At 43.4% G+C, this 22,269-nt stretch overlaps 1 protein-coding gene across 22 annotated transcripts in view; it reads left to right on the forward strand.

Moving 5' to 3' along the window:
• LOC110833927 (coiled-coil domain-containing protein AGAP005037) overlaps positions 1 to 22,269 on the forward strand; it is a 412,755-nt gene that overhangs the window by 192,627 nt on the left and 197,859 nt on the right. For all 22 annotated transcript variants that reach the window (XM_087345631.1, XM_087345626.1, XM_087345627.1 and 19 more), the window contains one exon: positions 20,648 to 20,704. In XM_087345631.1, the coding sequence (XP_087201757.1) occupies positions 20,648 to 20,704 (57 nt within the window). The remainder of the gene's footprint in view (positions 1 to 20,647; positions 20,705 to 22,269) is intronic.

Below are 22,269 nucleotides of genomic sequence, written 5' to 3' on the forward strand. Positions count from 1 at the left end.
TATATGCAAGTGCTGGTTTCATTAGGGTCTTAAAGAGCTTGCACTTGGTTTTCGCTTTCAGGTATCTGGATTTTAACACGTCCTTTTAATCCACGGTAGCATCGGTTTGCTATTATCCTACGATTAATATCAGCAGTTATCCGCTAGGGTGCCCAGGTATTTAAACTCGTTCACACACTCATACTCCTAGTTCGTCATCTTTAACACAGTGGTTTGTCGGTGTTGTTATTTTCATGTATTTATTTTTGACGTAAATACGTCTATATTTTAGGGTAAGTGTCATTCGGCAAAAAAGTGTTACGAAATAGTGTTACGGAAAAGGGAAACGAAAAAGTGTAACTTCATTGTTATGTTACCTAGGAAACCTCATCTGTTTATCAACAAATAAACAACAATGGTTACCTACATAGTTACCTTACATTACATTACCTTACATTACATTACCTTACATTACCTTACATTACATTTCATTACATTACATTTCATTACATTACATTCAGCTACCACAGACCCATCTTAAGCGTAACTAATTCAAGTTAAATAATCAAAGTCTTAATCAAACTTTACTCAATTGTAAAGCATGTATAAAGGAAATATTTAGAATAAAGCCAATATATAAACTTCCTTTCCGTATAGACGTATTTACGTCAAATTCTCCGGAACCTTGGTTCCACTATCATTTTTTTTCTTTCATTTATCCATACTCCCATCTCTCTTGCAGATCTTTCTAAATTTTCAAACGCTTCTATAAATGCCCTCTCATCGAAATAGGCAAGTATTTGCAATGATTTGTGGTATACCTGATGCTAGTACTGGTTTCTCAAGGGCACGGTTATGCGTCTTTGTTTTAGTCCATTCCTGGCCTTAAAAGGCTCAGATAACTCATTGTTTAATATGATTCTGCACCATATAAATTTTTAGTGTGAGCTACAAATGACTGTTGAGTGAACAGTAAGGTATATGACGATGGCTGTCTTCTGGGCTTAGCGCCGTGTAGTGTAGTAGAAGTTTACCGACGTTTCAGAGGTCCTTGCTGCCTCTATCATCAGGGCGCATGTTGAGTACCTGTATGGTACCGTACCTTTTCAGTATTCGCTGGCTGATTTTTAATAGTAAAACATTATCGTGACCATTCGTGCAATCGGTTAACTCCAAGAAAATCATTATATCAGTAACGGGAATTTGTGTTATGTTATAAACAATTTAAATTTAAATTCGTGTCATATTGAACTTACATAATTGTTGTATGTGTAGTTAAAATAATGTGTGATTTACGTTAGTTTCGATTAAAATAAAGCTCGTTGTCGTATTATGACTTCGGCTATCATCGGAAATGGCGATAACTTCCGAGAGGGTGGGACACGCTTGGGACATGGGACAGAAATTGTGTCCGTGAGTGACCGAAGGTGTTCCGAACTGAACCTTACCGGGACAGGATTACATTTGAAGTGACAGTTTCTTTTTTTATATGTGGTCTGAAATGACCTGTCCGTGTCTTGTTCTGTAGTGTCAACCAGACTCACTTCTCGTTGTCTGAACAGTGCCTTAGGGACCCCTGCATCACCAAGCGCATTTTCTTACATTCGGCTTCCGAGTTGAATGAGGCTTCCTGGAGCTGATCCAGCGACTTTGAGGTCCTTGTATGAACTGCGCCGAGTAAATACGTCTCTGCCTCTCTCTCTCTCTCTGTCTATATCTCCCTCCCTCCCTCTCTCTCCCTCCCTCCCTCAACCCTCCCAACCTCTATTCTTGCTACTGTGTTAAGCCGTGTTACGCTTGCAGTGTCAAGATGGGCGGAGCAGCTGATGAACTTTGGTGATGATTTTGTTGTCAGTAACAGCGGTACAGAGTGTTCGCATAGCTTACAGTTGACACACTCGCCTCGTCTGCATACAAAAGCCAGAAGAAAGTTTTTTTGTAGTCCACTGTTTGTACCTTGCGAAATGTGTTTAAAGACTACGTGACTCCACCAGTTATTAAAGCCGAAATCAAACCAAACGACAATTTTAAACTTCAAGTTTATAGCAATCGCAACGTTAGTGGGCTTAGTTTAATTTTCTGTGCACCAGTTGGTAATTAGTTTCTTTGATATTACTGTGCCCTTGTGAAATTGGGTAGTGAAAATTTTCTTTGCATCAGATGGTGTGGTAGGATACCCAGGGCTGGATTTTCTTTTTCGTATTACGAAAATCTTTTAAGCGTAGTGGTAACTGTAGTTACCTCGCTATAATAATCAAGATGTCTGCATTTGTCCACAGATTTTATTCATGGGTTTTGTATGATTGTTTCCTTGGATTTAACCAACGGGTTTTTTGTAATGGTAAAGAGTTGTTTTCTTTGCGGTACGGATTGATTTCCTAAATATTATGTAGATTAGTTACGGCTTCAAAGGGTTAACATATTCTTGCCAACATTTTTATGGTTGTCATGACTGATACTTTTTCTGATATTAATTTCTTCCTCAACATGGAAATGGCTGTGGACCCATAATTCGGTCGTGATGGTCCATGTATGGGACTGGGTCACCACGTAGAGGAGTCACGTCAAAATCAGTGCAATCTGACGACCATTTAAAATAAAAAGACTGTCCCTTTCGCTGTGATATTGCCGCTTCTTCAAACTTCGCATAAAAACTTTCGTTTAACTATTTGACATGGCTATGAATCAAAATTGATTAAAATTTGGGTATCTGGAAACGAGCATCGTGTATAATACTACTAGAACAGTCAGGCCGCACAGAGCATCGAAGAGAGGACCATGAATTTGACGTGCCTGACGTAGAGTAGAAGTTAACACGTCACTATACTACGTTTTCCAGCTACGAGAGCGAGGAAGACTGCCTCTGGTGACGTCACATGATGCTCACAATAAGAACTACAGCGAGGCCCTGGGTCGTTTGCATTTCGTAATGAACTCTTCAAAAATTTATTGCCGGAAGTTGGGGGGGATCGTATTGTTGGTGAAGGGTGGTCGTTCAACATACAGAGTCTTATCAGATGCTTTTCCACGGCTGTATTTTCGTTATTCACTGGTCCGTACTTCTGCGTCAGTTTATTTATCATGGTACCCCAAACGTTCGTCAGAGTAAAAAAAAAAGTTATGCTGTCATGTAGGCGCTTTAGGGGGGTGGGGAAAGGTGGTATAACTCCTATTCATACTTAACCTCGACACTAGATAGGGGTGAGTGGTTAGCTCCCCGGCCGCTCTTTACCACCGGTACCCATTGGATTGGAGGCTTGGTGGGCCCCAGAACTGGCCTAGACGAGAGGCTAGAGGTAAAAATCCTCTGTCCCTGTCGGGGATCGAACTCCGGTCGTCGAGTCCGTAGTCAGTCACTATACCGACTGAATTCCCCTGCCCATGAACGTTCGTACCCAAAAAAGTGTTATAATCCGATCTTATACCGAGCTGTTTTACCCAAAGTCTTGTCTCGGAATAAGTTTTTTTTTGTATGCGTGTGTATCCTTGTTCCATGTCACGAATTGTTTCCGAACTAGGCCTTATGATATTTTAGCATGTGCTTGCCTTATGTTTGTCTTTTACTATAATTACCACCTAAGAACCTTGGGCTTTGTAGAATGAAACATGGTCGTTGCTCTTAAAACATCCGCGTTAAATGTTTACTAAATCACTTATTACTTCATGAAGCAGAATTCTTGAGCAACTGGTGATCGATCGATCGTTCATTGGGCAAAGAAATTCCCCTGCTTCTATGGGACCTGATCGATTAATACCTTGTTCATCTGAGCCCTCCATCGGTTCAGAGGCTGAACTGAGACATAGGAGTCAAGTTCATATTCTCAAACCCCGTTTCTTTACCATCTTTTTAGTACCGTAAAACCACTCTAGTTGGACACCCCTATATCCTGGACAACCCTCTATATTGGACACTTTTAATTGGAACCGGCGAGTATCCTATAATTTTACATATCCACAATACCCTATATCTTGGACACCCCTTTTTGTTGTAAGTTGGACAGGTTCATGCACTTAACTTAGATGCTTTTATGGGAGACGTTTACAGTTGGTATTTTGTTGTTTTGAATTTCTGACTGATGAATGCCTTCTACCTGAGGATTTGCTTATGGTTGAGGGTGTGAGACATTGAACACATCATTGGAATGCAGTGAAAGTGTGTAGTTATTCTTTTGTTAAACACCTCACTGGAGTTTTAACTTTGTCAGTACTGTGCTTGCAACTGAGTTAAACAGTGTTAACATAAATTGGAACGGTGTGCGTTCGCTCATAATCAACCAGGAGTGGTTGAAACTTTATTCGGATTGCGGTGAAAATTAGAAAGAGGATGGCAAATTCCAAGATAAAAGCAAAAAAGCAGTGTCTTGTGACGGACTTTTTGCAAGAAATAAGTGACATCATATGTTGAGCTAATGCCTTAAGTACAATTAAAAAAATACATTCTGAACATTTATAATTTCATTGAGGCTGGGGTGTAATGTGCAACCATGAGAGTGGGTTTCAAAAGATTATTATTATTGTCATTAATTCTTAATTCGAGCAAGCCTACAGTAGTTAGATTATGTAAGTAAATAGATTACATTGTCGATAAACGTAAAGTATCGGTGCCCTTCCCTTTGAGATTATCCATGCAAGTTTAATTTAGTGAAAACAAAATTTGTAAAAATTTAATTTACCCTTTTGATTTTTCTTATCAATAATTTCCTTTTTGGGAAGGGCTCCGTAATACTCAACAATTGCCACATTGTTATTACACGACAATTTGAAAAGATGGTTTTCCCCTTTCCCTCTATCTTGGACACCTCTGTAAGTTGGACACATTTTTGTGGAACCGCAAGTGTCCAAGTTAGAGAGGTTTTACTGTATTATTCTCTCTATTAAACATAGTTCTCCAAAGTGATGTAGTTTCTTTAACATTTCCGACTCAAATTTTTGTTCGTGTTTCTCATGTTAGCATGCCTGCTATAAGTACGCAGTTTCGTGTGGATTGTGATGTTTTGGTCTGTGAGGCCTTGTATTTGAAGATGTTTGCCCTCGGGATAGAGATGGTTCTGCGAACTGGTAACCACATACAAGACTACGCCACATTGTATGACGGAATGCCACAGGCAATATTTCTTGTCTTGTACGAACTGCCTGTGTAGATCATGTGACTTCCGCAAGAGTGAGCAACCGGGTTTTAAGCAGACGCACGCCTACAAATTGTTCAGTAGTTGTCGCGTCTCGATTTCCCGCGGCTAACACTAACCTTTTAAAGCCCACTTGCTTTAGCAGTCTGTAACTCGTCAGTCCATCTTCACCCGCGAATATCTTACTTTCTGTTCCACCTAACTTTACCAGAATTACGAGTGGGCACTGCCTGGGAACCCTCGTGGCCATAAATTTGTGTCCTCCCCTCCCCATTAAATGTTGTCTGTTGCTTCTCCGACATTTTCTCACATCTCTTTTTCTCTTTCTCACTCTCTCTCTCTCTCTCTCTCTCCCCCCCCTCCCTCCCTCTCTCTTCTACCGGCTTCAACACGTTTTCAAAACAGTCTGAGAATTCATATCACAGTAGGAGAAATGAGTGTATGTGCATGCTACGTCATTTACTGGGAACGTAATGCGATGTTACGTCTCCGTTACATAGTCTGTCCCAGCACCACGTTCTTTATGTTTTATTTAACGACGCTTTTCAGTATCTCCGACTATGTAGCGTCAAATGAGAAGATGATTGTGGGTGATGAATTGGAGATGTGGCTAAAAGCGGAAGTGGTCCGATTTCAGATACTTAGAGTGACCGAGATTTGAACCCAGAACCTCCCGAATACGAAGCAGGTATGGTCGACGACGTCCGGATCGAGGTTATGATGTACTTGACTGTTCTGTCCTATATGACACATTAACGTGGAACATTGGTGGAATGGTGTTCTGTAAAGGTACAATTTGGCTACACGCGACAGAGACAAGCGACTGAGGCATGCGACAGAGACGGGAGACGGACACATCGCAGCTTGTCGCCACACACTTTTGAGGTGACGACCGAGACATGTGGCAAAGTGTTAAGTGTTTGTTTTCTTTGTTTTGTTGAGACATACGTGCACATATTCTGTGAAAAATGAGTACAAAAATGCTTCTAAAAAGGTTACTCGAAGAAGAAGAAGAATAAGAAGATGATGTGTTGCTGTGTTATTTGTTGCGAAAGAAACAAAGAAAACCTGTGAGTTCAATATTCAAAACCAGACGCGAAGAAGGATCTTTCTGTCGGTGGTCAGTGGTCGGTTTTCTGCTACTAATTCTACCAATTGCTCATCTTGGTCACCAGTAAATTTAATTTCTGCCATTATTTTACTCAACAACACACGTGCTGCCTGAGCCCGTCGCGAGACACTACTGGTCCGAGAGCGGTCTCCTGTGCTTTGTCTCTGTCTCGCGCTCGTAATTGTACTTCATACGATTGTACAGAGAGCAGACACGAAGCGACCAGTCTCGGTCTCGCAATTCTGTCGCCTGCCTCGGTCGCGTGCAGCCAAATTGTACCTTAAGAGACATTTAAAGTACCAGAGGAGAAGGCTGCTTGAGTAACTCTGTGTAGAGTTCAATTCCCTCGCATTTACAGCGTAAATCTCTAGCCTGTAATAATGAATGCATCTGCAACTTGTCCCCTAGTAAGAGTGTGTATGAAAACTTGAAGGTTAATGTATCACATAACTATTGTGACAAAGGCTGGGAACGCCTTTACAGTTCATTTTGCAATCAGACTGTTCCGTTAGATGATTATCGTGAGCGAACGTTCGTTTTTGCTTGTTCTGAACTTTTGATTTCGCCACTGCTGGTTTGTTTTTGTCACCCCGCTGTATTCCTTTCTGTAGACTTGTTACTTCTTTATCCCACGTCAGTTACAACGTCTGTATTGGTTCGTTTTTATCGCATTTCGCTGTTCCTTTCTTTCAACTGATTGTTTTTCCTTCTTTTACCACACTTCCGTGGTTCTTTCCAGACAAAATTACATTCGCCCGGTAACATTTGGTATTAACTCCCAGCAGCAAATTTGTCCGTTAGATTTAGACTTAAAAATCCTCTGACCAGAGACGACGTCTTAGTATTTAGTCCAGGTAACGCATGAACCTAAATAGAAAAGCTTATAATTCAAAACACGAAGTTACAATTTTTTTCTACTGTCTGAATTAGTGCGCCGGGCTGATGCGACAACTTCTCCTACACCGCTGTATGTATGTGGCCTATACAGGCCCCTGCAACGAAGAACTCTAGTGTGAACGTTGTGTATTAAAATTAAATTAAATCCGTGTCGTGACAGCTCCAGAGAGCCAAAGTCGACTAGCTGGCTGCTGGCCTGACGTTCACATGCCTAAGCAGAGGTGAACGATCATCTAACCAGATATAGGATGACGTGTGGTCAGCACGACGAACCCCCAGCCATTGCTAGTTTTCCTGACCGGATTACGCTACTCATTGTAGCTCCCCAATTTCCTCACGATGCTGGGTTGGCACTGGTCAAAAATCTCATGAGAAAATTTCTTCTCCCCCGAGACTCGAACCAGCGCGCATTCCGTATCACCGGTCTGAAGCATGATGCCTCAGACTGAACGTTGTGTATATGGAGAGAATGTTCATTGCTTTTGTAATGTTTATGTTACGCAGTCTCTCCTCATAAGTTTCTCTTTCTTACCCTTCATCATATTTGCTTTCTCTACACCTTTAATTCTGATCGCTACTTTATTCCATTACAATGTTTTTGCAAATTCTGTATCGTATCAAACAAGTAACTGGTTCTTAGTCGGTTAATTCACTGCGTACATTCTGGTAGCGATATATTTCCATACCAAGCACTTTGCATATGAGTGTTCATTCTAGTAAGGTTTAGAACGAATCACTTGTTCCTGGCATTTACGTGGTAAGCAGTTACATTCCGCGACTTTTTCAGTATACGAGGTGCGATCGGAAATTTTCCAGACTGTGCGTATAAAAACCCGTACACTTATCTCAGGTATTAAATTCATCCATCACCCTCGAAGTAGTTCCCCTGGGAGTGAACACAACGATCCCAGCGCCGCTGCCAAGCCTGGAAGCATCCCTGGAAATCTTTCTTTGTCAGCCTGTCAAGCACCATCTGCGATTCTGCCTGAATCTCTTCTATCGTCTCAAATCTCCTTCCCTTTAGCTGAATTTTCATCTTTGGGAAGAGGAAGAAGTCACAAGGCGAATAAGGAGGGTGCGGGATGACGGCCATGGTGTTTGAGGCCTAAAACTGCCGAACTTTGAGGGCGGTGTGCGCTGGCGCGTTGTCATGATGCGTCGCATGTGGAGTTCTTCCTTTAGAATCAGCTGACAGGTCCCATAGCCTATCCCAACAATGTCGCACAAGTCGTTGATGGTACGACGTCGATCTTCGTGAATGGCCTGCCGAATATTCGTAACATTTTCGGGCGTTGTGCTCGAAGATGGTCGTCCAGAACGCTCGTCATCATCGACAGAGGTTCGGCCATTTTTAAAACGTGAATGCCACACAAAAGTTTGTGCACGACCCATTGCGGACTCCCCAAATGCTTGCTTTCCGTAGCCGTTTTGGCGAGTCTTTGGCAAGAGATTCAGGCAGAATCGCAGATGGTGCTTGACAGGCTGACAAAGAAAGATTTCCAGGGATGCTTCCAGGCTTGGCAGCGGCGCTGGGATCGTTGTGTTCACTCCCAGGGGAACTACTTCGAGGGTGATGGATGAATTTAATACCTGAGATAAGTGTACGGGTTTTTATACGCGCAGTCTAGAAACTTTCCGATCGCACCTCGTACATCTGAATTCCGGACAGATCCATTTAACCCACCTCGACAACATCATGAAATTATCTAATTCACAATCTATACTAATTCTAAACCATACCCACTCCAATATTCACACCTTTCGTGTTTCTCACGCGGTTTCTGATTTGAACTGTGAGTTGCCATGGAAACAACACAATGACGTCACATTAACTGCGATAACGGACTCTTACTTTTGTGGACTATATTCGAGGCCCGCCTGGAGCAAAATTACAGCTGTCAAAACTAATTATGCCTGTCGCCTGTAAGGCAAAAAGCAGTGGCTGTTTGTGGCAGAAATAACTAGGATGTGATTGGGTCGATAAGTTAACAGGGTGGTCATTTTACTGGAATAAGGCCGTGGATGGGGGATGTAATATTCTGAAACTTTTTATGAATCCATATGTTAAAGTGTAACTAAATCAGATAATACTTAACGCAGATTAGACTCTGGACAAATACTACTCTAAGGTGAAGTAAAACTGTATGACTTGTGCGGCCCTGTAGGCAAGTGTTGTGCGCATGCGCAACCCTTTGTACCTGGGTGAGAATGTTTGCTTGTATTACAAAGATATTTCACATCCGTCTTTGTTGCTTGCCAGTGTTCGTAATATGTTTTATTTGTCAGTACTGAGTCTTACACGTACTACCAGTAAAGTTGATACCAAATTATAATGTGCACAACGTTTTTCGGTCTGTTAGTAGTGCAGCATGAACAGGCTGTATACGTCACAGGGGCTTCTCGCTTACTGTACTTTTAAGTTTCCATTTTTGTGCAGGTAAATCAGCACGTACTGATATTGCTTTGTGATCTTTTTAATCCAGAAAAGCAATATATGGGTCTGTAATCGTTCTTGATACTTTGCATGGGTAAAAAACTGCGAAATACTCGTGATTTGATTCGACGGCTTTACAGTTACTAATTGCTAGAGGTTGGTAGGAGAAATCTAAAATATTCCTCTTTTGCTTATGAAATTTTGAATAAGATTTTCTCATTAATTTGCATTTACTAAAAAGGTGAACGTTTAGGGCGGTGGTTTATTTTAAATATGCTTATTTTGAATGATGTTTTTCGAAAGTATACATTAGCAACATAGAGATGTATATGTTTTATTATTAGTTTTGTATTTAACAAGATTAATTATTCATCGCCCTGATGACGGAGGCAGTATGTCCTCTGAAACGTTGGTTAACATCGACCAGACTACACAGCGCAACAACCCAGAAGACATAAATCTTCATACTCATCGCCCTGATGACGGAGGCAGTATGACCTCTGAAACGTTGGTTAACATCGACCAGACTACACAGCGCAACAACCCAGAAGACGGAAATCTTCATACTCATCGCCCTGATGACGGAGGCAGTATGACCTCTGAAACGTTGGTTAACATCGACCAGACTACACAGCGCAACAACCCAGAAGACGGAAATCTTCATACTCATCGCCCTGATGACGGAGGCAGTATGACCTCTGAAACGTTGGTTAACATCGACCAGACTACACAGCGCAACAACCCAGAAGACGGAAATCTTCATACTCATCGCCCTGATGACGGAGGCAGTATGACCTCTGAAACGTTGGTTAACATCGACCAGACTACACAGCGCAACAACTCAGAAGACGGAAATCTTCATACTCATCGCCCTGATGACGGAGGCAGTATGACCTCTGAAACGTTGGTTAACATCGACCAGACTACACAGCGCAACAACCCAGAAGACGGAAATCTTCATACTCATCGCCCTGATGACGGAGGCAGTATGACCTCTGAAACGTTGGTTAACATCGACCAGACTACACAGCGCAACAACCCAGAAGACGGAAATCTTCATACTCATCGCCCTGATGACGGAGGCAGTATGACCTCTGAAACGTTGGTTAACATCGACCAGACTACACAGCGCAACAACCCAGAAGACGGAAATCTTCATACTCATCGCCCTGATGACGGAGGCAGTATGACCTCTGAAACGTTGGTTAACATCGACCAGACTACACAGCGCAACAACCCAGAAGACGGAAATCTTCATACTCATCGCCCTGATGACGGAGGCAGTATGACCTCTGAAACGTTGGTTAACATCGACCAGACTACACAGCGCAACAACTCAGAAGACGGAAATCTTCATACTCATCGCCCTGATGACGGAGGCAGTATGACCTCTGAAACGTTGGTTAACATCGACCAGACTACACAGCGCAACAACCCAGAAGACGGAAATCTTCATACTCATCGCCCTGATGACGGAGGCAGTATGACCTCTGAAACGTTGGTTAACATCGACCAGACTACACAGCGCAACAACCCAGAAGACGGAAATCTTCATACTCATCGCCTTGATGACGGAGGCAGTATGACCTCTGAAACGTTGGTTAACATCGACCAGACTACACAGCGCAACAACCCAGAAGACGGAAATCTTCATACTCATCGCCCTGATGACGGAGGCAGTATGACCTCTGAAACGTTGGTTAACATCGACCAGACTACACAGCGCAACAACCCAGAAGACGGAAATCTTCATACTCATCGCCCTGATGACGGAGGCAGTATGACCTCTGAAACGTTGGTTAACATCGACCAGACTACACAGCGCAACCACCCAGAAGACAGAAATCTTCATACTCATCGCCCTGATGACGGAGGCAGTATGACCTCTGAAACGTTGGTTAACATCGACCAGACTACACAGCGCAACAACCCAGAAGACGGAAATCTTCATACTCATCGCCCTGATGACGGAGGCAGTATGACCTCTGAAACGTTGGTTAACATCGACCAGACTACACAGCGCAACAACCCAGAAGACGGAAATCTTCATACTCATCGCCCTGATGACGGAGGCAGTATGACCTCTGAAACGTTGGTTAACATCGACCAGACTACACAGCGCAACAACCCAGAAGACGGAAATCTTCATACTCATCGCCCTGATGACGGAGGCAGTATGACCTCTGAAACGTTGGTTAACATCGACCAGACTACACAGCGCAACCACCCAGAAGACAGAAATCTTCATACTCATCGCCCTGATGACGGAGGCAGTATGACCTCTGAAACGTTGGTTAACATCGACCAGACTACACAGCGCAACAACCCAGAAGACGGAAATCTTCATACTCATCGCCCTGATGACGGAGGCAGTATGACCTCTGAAACGTTGGTTAACATCGACCAGACTACACAGCGCAACAACCCAGAAGACGGAAATCTTCATACTCATCGCCCTGATGACGGAGGCAGTATGACCTCTGAAACGTTGGTTAACATCGACCAGACTACACAGCGCAACAACCCAGAAGACGGAAATCTTCATACTCATCGCCCTGATGACGGAGGCAGTATGACCTCTGAAACGTTGGTTAACATCGACCAGACTACACAGCGCAACCACCCAGAAGACAGAAATCTTCATACTCATCGCCCTGATGACGGAGGCAGTATGACCTCTGAAACGTTGGTTAACATCGACCAGACTACACAGCGCAACAACCCAGAAGACGGAAATCTTCATACTCATCGCCCTGATGACGGAGGCAGTATGACCTCTGAAACGTTGGTTAACATCGACCAGACTACACAGCGCAACAACCCAGAAGACGGAAATCTTCATACTCATCGCCCTGATGACGGAGGCAGTATGACCTCTGAAACGTTGGTTAACATCGACCAGACTACACAGCGCAACAACCCAGAAGACGGAAATCTTCATACTCATCGCCCTGATGACGGAGGCAGTATGACCTCTGAAACGTTGGTTAACATCGACCAGACTACACAGCGCAACCACCCAGAAGACAGAAATCTTCATACTCATCGCCCTGATGACGGAGGCAGTATGACCTCTGAAACGTTGGTTAACATCGACCAGACTACACAGCGCAACAACCCAGAAGACGGAAATCTTCATACTCATCGCCCTGATGACGGAGGCAGTATGACCTCTGAAACGTTGGTTAACATCGACCAGACTACACAGCGCAACAACCCAGAAGACGGAAATCTTCATACTCATCGCCCTGATGACGGAGGCAGTATGACCTCTGAAACGTTGGTTAACATCGACCAGACTACACAGCGCAACAACCCAGAAGACGGAAATCTTCATACTCATCGCCCTGATGACGGAGGCAGTATGACCTCTGAAACGTTGGTTAACATCGACCAGACTACACAGCGCAACAACCCAGAAGACGGAAATCTTCATACTCTGATGACGGAGGCAGTATGACCTCTGAAACGTTGGTTAACATCGACCAGACTACACAGCGCAACAACCCAGAAGACGGAAATCTTCATACTCATCGCCCTGATGACGGAGGCAGTATGACCTCTGAAACGTTGGTTAACATCGACCAGACTACACAGCGCAACAACCCAGAAGACGGAAATCTTCATACTCATCGCCCTGATGACGGAGGCAGTATGACCTCTGAAACGTTGGTTAACATCGACCAGACTACACAGCGCAACAACTCAGAAGACGGAAATCTTCATACTCATCGCCCTGATGACGGAGGCAGTATGACCTCTGAAACGTTGGTTAACATCGACCAGACTACACAGCGCAACAACCCAGAAGACGGAAATCTTCATACTCATCGCCCTGATGACGGAGGCAGTATGACCTCTGAAACGTTGGTTAACATCGACCAGACTACACAGCGCAACAACCCAGAAGACGGAAATCTTCATACTCATCGCCCTGATGACGGAGGCAGTATGACCTCTGAAACGTTGGTTAACATCGACCAGACTACACAGCGCAACAACCCAGAAGACGGAAATCTTCATACTCATCGCCCTGATGACGGAGGCAGTATGACCTCTGAAACGTTGGTTAACATCGACCAGACTACACAGCGCAACAACCCAGAAGACGGAAATCTTCATACTCATCGCCCTGATGACGGAGGCAGTATGACCTCTGAAACGTTGGTTAACATCGACCAGACTACACAGCGCAACAACCCAGAAGACGGAAATCTTCATACTCATCGCCCTGATGACGGAGGCAGTATGACCTCTGAAACGTTGGTTAACATCGACCAGACTACACAGCGCAACAACCCAGAAGACGGAAATCTTCATACTCATCGCCCTGATGACGGAGGCAGTATGACCTCTGAAACGTTGGTTAACATCGACCAGACTACACAGCGCAACAACCCAGAAGACGGAAATCTTCATACTCATCGCCCTGATGACGGAGGCAGTATGACCTCTGAAACGTTGGTTAACATCGACCAGACTACACAGCGCAACAACCCAGAAGACGGAAATCTTCATACTCTGATGACGGAGGCAGTATGACCTCTGAAACGTTGGTTAACATCGACCAGACTACACAGCGCAACAACCCAGAAGACGGAAATCTTCATACTCATCGCCCTGATGACGGAGGCAGTATGACCTCTGAAACGTTGGTTAACATCGACCAGACTACACAGCGCAACAACCCAGAAGACGGAAATCTTCATACTCATCGCCCTGATGACGGAGGCAGTATGACCTCTGAAACGTTGGTTAACATCGACCAGACTACACAGCGCAACAACTCAGAAGACGGAAATCTTCATACTCATCGCCCTGATGACGGAGGCAGTATGACCTCTGAAACGTTGGTTAACATCGACCAGACTACACAGCGCAACAACCCAGAAGACGGAAATCTTCATACTCATCGCCCTGATGACGGAGGCAGTATGACCTCTGAAACGTTGGTTAACATCGACCAGACTACACAGCGCAACAACCCAGAAGACGGAAATCTTCATACTCATCGCCCTGATGACGGAGGCAGTATGACCTCTGAAACGTTGGTTAACATCGACCAGACTACACAGCGCAACAACCCAGAAGACGGAAATCTTCATACTCATCGCCCTGATGACGGAGGCAGTATGACCTCTGAAACGTTGGTTAACATCGACCAGACTACACAGCGCAACAACCCAGAAGACGGAAATCTTCATACTCATCGCCCTGATGACGGAGGCAGTATGACCTCTGAAACGTTGGTTAACATCGACCAGACTACACAGCGCAACAACCCAGAAGACGGAAATCTTCATACTCATCGCCCTGATGACGGAGGCAGTATGACCTCTGAAACGTTGGTTAACATCGACCAGACTACACAGCGCAACAACCCAGAAGACGGAAATCTTCATACTCATCGCCCTGATGACGGAGGCAGTATGACCTCTGAAACGTTGGTTAACATCGACCAGACTACACAGCGCAACAACCCAGAAGACGGAAATCTTCATACTCATCGCCCTGATGACGGAGGCAGTATGACCTCTGAAACGTTGGTTAACATCGACCAGACTACACAGCGCAACAACCCAGAAGACGGAAATCTTCATACTCATCGCCCTGATGACGGAGGCAGTATGACCTCTGAAACGTTGGTTAACATCGACCAGACTACACAGCGCAACAACCCAGAAGACGGAAATCTTCATACTCATCGCCCTGATGACGGAGGCAGTATGACCTCTGAAACGTTGGTTAACATCGACCAGACTACACGGCGCAACCACCCAGAAGACAGAAATCTTCAGATTAATTATCATTCATACAGATTATATGAGAGTGAGGAATTGTATAGAAAGGCCACATATCTGATTAAGTCGGACTTTATTTAAGATAAGAAATCTTATTTGAAACAGGAAGAACTTTTAGAATCATTCGTGGCGTTTGAGCTGAATTCCGTAGTTAGTTGCTAACACACGTCTCCTGTTTTAGCGTGCGGTTAGTAATTAAGGAGGCTTGCAAGAACCGATTTACATTAGCCGTACCGTCTTTTCCAGGAGAACTCTTGACCGCTAATGATGCAGCTCACGACTTACCAGTTAACGTGAGTTTGATACTTTTCCGACACGCTCTATTTCACAAGTCTCTTTTGTCTTTCTTCATTAACGATGCTGCTATAATTGCTTGTTTTGAATCTGAATGAGAAATGATAATTTAATTTGTTCTGGTGTTTCTTTTAGGCGTTGCTCTGACTGCAGAAATTAATGAGGTGGGAGATGATCGTTAGTGTTGTGAAGGCAAGGATTTGAGAGGAGACTATAATAGTCTCACCGAGATATTGGTAGTGGAGTAGGACTATGATTGTAGACGTTTGTGGCATTTGGACCTGCGGAAAAACCGCGCTGAGATGTGGCTTCTTGCCAAAAAAGATGAGAATTTGTAAATTGGAAATTAAAATTCTAAAGGAAATTTTTTGGGCCAGTACACGTAATAAATGTGTGGATGCTAAGAAGTAACGAAGTGCAAAGATGGAGGAAATCAAGATAAAGGTGGTTGGACCGCGTACGTGGGGGGACCAAATTTACACTGAAAGGAAATCCTGGAGGAACAAGGAGAGTTTACATACGAGGTGCGAACGGAAGGTTTCCAGACTGCGCGTATAAAAACCCGTACACATATCTCAGGTATTAATTTCATCCATCACCCTCGAAGTAGTTCCCCTGGGAGTGAACACAACGATCCCAGCGCCGCTGCGAAGCCTGGAAGCATCCCTGGAAATCTTTCTTTGTCAGCCTGTCAAGCACCATCTGCGATTCTGCCTGAATCTCTTGCCAAAGACTTGCCAAAACGGCTACGGAAACCTATGAAATGCTAAAGCAAGCATTTGGGGAGTCCGCAATGGGTCGTGCACAAACTTTTGTGTGGCATTCACGTTTTAAAAATGGCCGAACCTCTGTCGATGATGACGAGCGTTCTGGACGACCATCTTCGAGCACAACGCCCGAAAATGTTACGAAGATTCAGCAGGCCATTCACGAAGATCGACGTCGTACCATCAACGACTTGTGCGACATTGTTGGGATAGGCTATGGGACCTGTCAGCTGATTCTAAAGGAAGAACTCCACATGCGACGCATCATGACAACGCGCCAGCGCACACCGCCCTCGAAGTTCGGCAGTTTTTGGCCTCAAACACCATGGCCGTCATCCCGCACCCTCCTTATTCGCCGTGTGACTTCTTCCTCTTCCCAAAGATGAAAATTCAGCTAAAGGGAAGGAGATTTGAGACGATAGAAGAGATTCAGGCTGAATCGCAGATGGTGCTTGACAGGCTGACAAAGAAAGATTTCCAGGGATGCTTCCAGGCTTGGCAGCGGCGCTGGGATCGTTGTGTTCACTCCCAGGGGAACTACTTCGATGGTGATGGATGAATTTAATACCTGAGATAAGTGTACGGGTTTTTATAGGCGCAGTCTAGAAACTTTCCGATCGCACCTCGTAGGTAGAGGTGGTTGTACGACTTTCAGGGAGACATGATCAGGATGGGTGAGAAGAATGGAGGAAAATGTGTGAGGCGGCTATGGTTGGTCAAGAACTGTAGATCTACGGAATCAGTCAGGAAGCACACAAAACTACATACACAGCGGTGAAGATGCAGATTGAAATAAATTACGGTTGTAATGCGTCACTCAGGAGAAGCAAAGTAGCGTCTGATGCTATGGTTACTGTAGTAACGTAATTGAAATGTTCCTAATCTGGTTACGTCAACACTTTACCACTGATGCACAATGGTTATCGCGTCCTGGCGGAAGAATGCTGGTCTCTCGAGACCTAACAAGGAACCAGTTACAGAATTTGAGACTTTCACGGCGAGTACAATCAATAAAATCTTCTAGGGCAACAGCCGCGTCAACTGTTTACCGTAGTAAACCGACGTTTCGGGAACCAACTCTGTCCCCATCATCAGGGTACTGATGTGACTCAGTACCGTTATGATGGAGACAGTTTGTTCCCGAAACGTCGGTTTACTACGGTAAACAGTTGACGTGGCTGATTACCCGAGAAGATTCTATTGAAGGAAATAGTTGTACCGTATTTTGAGTTTCTGTTCGCAGCCAGAGGACAATTCTTGTCCGTGGTTTACAATGTTGTACTCGGTGTGTAACGCGGCAGCCGACAGCCTCAGTCATTTTCGAATTTGGGATGTCCCGGGTTCAAATTTCGGTTCGAGATTTCCTGTCTGTGCCGATTGGTACCTTTATAAGGTGGCTGCTTTCTAGGATATTATGTCATGTAGTATTGTAGAAGTTTGCCAACGTTTCAAGAGGTGTTTATTACTGAAAATGGAGGCAGTTAACTTTTCTGAAACGCTGATAAGCTTTTTTGAGACGACCTAATTCAATTTCCCAGAAGGCTGTCATGAGTTCATACTCGTCGCGCGAGAATCTAAGATCTCACTTGCCTTAAAGTTAAGCCAGTACTGCTTCCTTAAATATCGTTTACAATTCATTATTCATTAATCGTCAGATGGTGTATGTTCAGCTAATGATAACGTCGTGAAATATACTGTAAATAAATCCAACCCTTCCTTCCCGGGTGATTTAGTGTTATTAAATAATATATATACGAATTTTAAATAAATTTGAGGTACTCGAAACTCAAGCGACCCTCCGCCATTTTGCGTATTTGAATCGTGGGACCAAATATTGCGGTGCCATCTGTTAAGTGTAGAACAAACTATATGTTTCCCTTGTGAACACAACGCACGGAGATCGATGAAATCTTCTGCAGTCAAATAATAGCGTTTCCTATACATCGGATGAAGTAATTACGACGTTTTGGTAACCTGTTTTGTTAGAATTTTCAATGTGACGGTTATGTTGGCATTGAAGTTAGATTTAATTTTTTTTTTTGCAGATTTGTTTTATTGAAGATATAGGATTGTAAGTTTCCTAAAACACATTGGATGTTAGGGACTTACCTGGATGTCGTGTTGGCAACACTGTACGTGCGTGTGAGACATGGAAATAACGCAGCGTTTAAATATGCATCTGATGAGGCATTAGCGTGTTCATAAAACATGTGTCTTTTTCCGTTCTGCAACAAGTTGTGCTCATAATAAGCCGAAGGAAACTTAATTTGTTATCTGTAGTGTGGGAGATGTATCTGTGTTGCGTAGAATGGGTTAACTTCTGATGTCATTTTATATTAATTTCGGCTACTGATCTTCGAAGTGTTTTGTGGTTCAGTGGACGAGACATTTGCGCGGAGATATCAGATTAGAATATTGTACTGTTAAAAAAGTAGAAATCATGGAACTTTATGGAAGATAAGGTGACTTAATGAGCAGTGTACTGTCCACAGACCAGGAGAATATCCCCGCCGGGGGAAATCGTTTCTGGGGCGGTGCAGGGGGAATGTTTACTATCAGCTGAACTAGAGGGCTTCTATTGGTGGGAAATGTGACACGCCAGAGTTTTACGCTACTACACACAGACTGAAAACATCAAGCAGTTGAGAGTAGAATGTATTGAGTGCGTCTGTACTTTGTTCTGTGGGTGTTGCGATAATTTTATTATATTATTATTTAGTGTTCTGTCTGAGGACAGGTCCATATGAACAGGATCCTTCCATCCTTTTCTCGGACTGGGACCTGTTCATATACGTTCTTGGCAGATGATCCAGAAGTGGTTTGTCATTGCCTTCTTCTGTGTGTGAATGGAGTAATTGTTGGGATGACACGGAGGAAAACTCCGTGTTGCCTAGACCACGGCCTTGCCCAACACAAGTTATAAATTCGGGCACCGCCGGGAATGAACCCGAGACCCCAGGATTACAAGGCCAGCGTTCTAACCGCGATAATATTCTAGATTAAATCACAGTGCCACTGTGAGGTAATCTTAAAGCTGTACCCATTAAAACACATGAAAACCTATTGTCTGTAGTTCGTTCAGTGGTTGTGGAACGAATGCTTTTAGGATGGGTCGTCACTCAACGCGAAATCGTGCGCATGCGCGTATATCGAATTCCTAGCAGGGATTTTCTCCTGATCAGTGGACTGTTGGTACTACAGCAATCCATTAATAGAACACTTTCGGTTTTAGGGTACAAATTGCCGTGAGGAACGTATTTTTGTTATGGTGCGAAAATTTGATGATGTTCATGCTTAAGACAGTGGAGAGCTGCATTATGTGTGTTCAGTGGGCCACTGTTAAATGTTAAAAGTTACAGCCAGCGGGTGCAATGTGGTGGTAATTTTAAATTTTGTAACTGCTGGTTTTTTTGGCCGTGTGATTGTCACAGATGAACAATGATGGAGATTCTTTGGAACTGTGTGAATAGTTAATTAAGTTTTCCATTACTTGGTGGGAAAATAAAACAGTGGTGATTCATCCTGTGGGATTCGTGAGGGCAAGATTGTCTGTTGGTACACGAGTCAACATTTGAGGTTTGATACGGTTTTTAGGGAAATGTCATTAAATAAGAATATTCTTCCAACACAAGACGTCTGAGCAAGTGTTACTACATTTTAATATCTCGTTCCGGATTTGATTTTTATATATCTGTGAAGTTTGGAAAAGCGCCCGAATCTAATGTTTTGGCGAATAAATTAGCCTTTAAAACTAACAACGTTGATCATATCAGTAAATTTTTATGTTTTATTTCTTTTTGTTTTATTAAAGTGTTCCAATTCGATGTGGCGAAGTAAACAGATCATTAAAGTCAACTTCCATTACCAAAAACTGACATTAATTCGCAATACATAATTTAACAACCATCTTTCGCTGGACGCCGCTGTCATGTTACAGGGATGCCAACACAAAAGACTTCACGTAGAATATTTTGTCATCCCTATATTGAAATGCATTGGGTTTATACTGAATATTGGGTCCAGAACTTTAACAAATCTTTAGGCTGGCAAGCGAATCGAGATTTTGACGAGCGTTTTCGGTTGTATGCCCGTATATCATTGTTATTGTCATTAACGTTAGTGTATTACCATTGTTATGAACAATAGGGGTTTGGAATTTCCGGGATTGTTCTGTCGCCGCCGCCAGTTAGCGTTGCACTCACTAATTAATTTATCACCGGCATTTTTTTTTGTTTCAGAGGAGGAGTGGGGAGCGAATGGAAAGGCCCGTGGGCCAGCAGGAGCCGACCAATCAGGTGAGTTCACTAATCCAGTTGTGTTTCAGCGTAATTTAATATTTCATGTCTCCACACCTGCATTGATACTAATTTGCAGTTGTGATGGGTTTAGATTCTGCAGAACATCAGTAGTGTCTGTGTTTGTCTGTGGGGGGGGGGGGGGGGGTTGCTTGTAATGTCTCAGAAGCAAATGAATAGGCCCATGCACGCGTTGTATTTATTTATTTCTGTGTGTGTGTGTGTGTGCGTGCGGTTTTATATATATATATATATATATATATATATATATATATATATATATATACCGACACACTCATTACGTCACTATATATAGTGAGTAACCGCCACGGTGGTCTAGCGGTTAGAACGCTGGCCTTGTAATCCTGGGGTCTCAGGTTCGATTCTCGGCGGTGCCCGAATTTATAACTTGTGTTGGGCAAGGCCGTGGTCAAGGCAACACGGAGTTTTCCTCCGGGGGCTTCCCCGGTTTCTCCGTGTCATCCCAACAATTACTCCATTCACACACAGAAGAAGGCAATGGCAAACCACTTCTGTATCACCTGCCTAAAAACATATGAACAGGTCCCAATCCGAGAAAAGGATGGAAGGATCCTGTTCATATGGACCTGTCGTCAGACAGAACACTAAATAAATAATAAATAAATAAAATATAGTGAGTAATAGCATGAATTGGAAAAGAAGCCCGCAACTGGTTGACCCATATCGGCAGCTAAACCACTTCAGTCCACGCCCCCTCGCTCTCTGTGACTTTTACAATCCATTTTAATATTATCCTCTCACCTGTATGTTTTCTTCTGAGTAATCACATGACTTCAGGTTTTTCGACTCGGACTATGTGAGAATTTTTAATCTCATGCGTGCTGTTTTCCTGTCAGTCTTAATATATTTATCTGTTATAACCGGACGTCGCATATAGTGGTTAGCACTCCTGATTCGTATCCGTTAGGTCCCGGGTTCAAATCTTGGCCATGAAACCGCCTGTCTTGACGGGATTTTTTCCGTTGTCTTTCTCAGTTCCACCAGGCAAATGCGGGGATAGTTGTGAAAATAAGTCTGTAACTTTAAAATTCGGTGTTTATTTATCATTAGCTGATTCCACGATGTTTTATCTGAGCTACTGAATGTGTAGTTAAACAAAGTTAAAATAAATAAGTAATATTTATCATAAAAGAAGGCTAATTTGTGACAAGTTCGAATTATGAATCTCCACGTCATAGAAATTTTTCTTCAGGTTCGTCTTACTTCATTCCTGTTAAGTCAAAATAATGTTCTCAGCACCCTGATCTCAAAAACCACATAATGTGGCCCTGTGTTAATAACATAATGTGAGAGACGAAGTTCAACAGCCATACAAAGGATGCAAGATTGAAGGTATCACATACAGAATGCCTCCTGTGAAAGTATTCCAAAAATGTTTAATTATTTCGTATGCAAAGAGAGAAGTATTTCTTCAAGTTACCCGAAAGATGAACCATTTTCCTTATTACTGCACGTGAGAGTAAAGTAGATTATTTTGACGTGGGCGGCCTTGTAAGCAAGTGATGTGCGCATGCGCAGTCCAG

Source organism: Zootermopsis nevadensis, unplaced genomic scaffold, assembly GCF_977971745.1.
Source record: "Zootermopsis nevadensis isolate Lab colony 2312 unplaced genomic scaffold, Znev_1.0 Znev_ptg000009l, whole genome shotgun sequence".
Lineage (NCBI taxonomy): Eukaryota > Metazoa > Arthropoda > Insecta > Blattodea > Termopsidae > Zootermopsis > Zootermopsis nevadensis.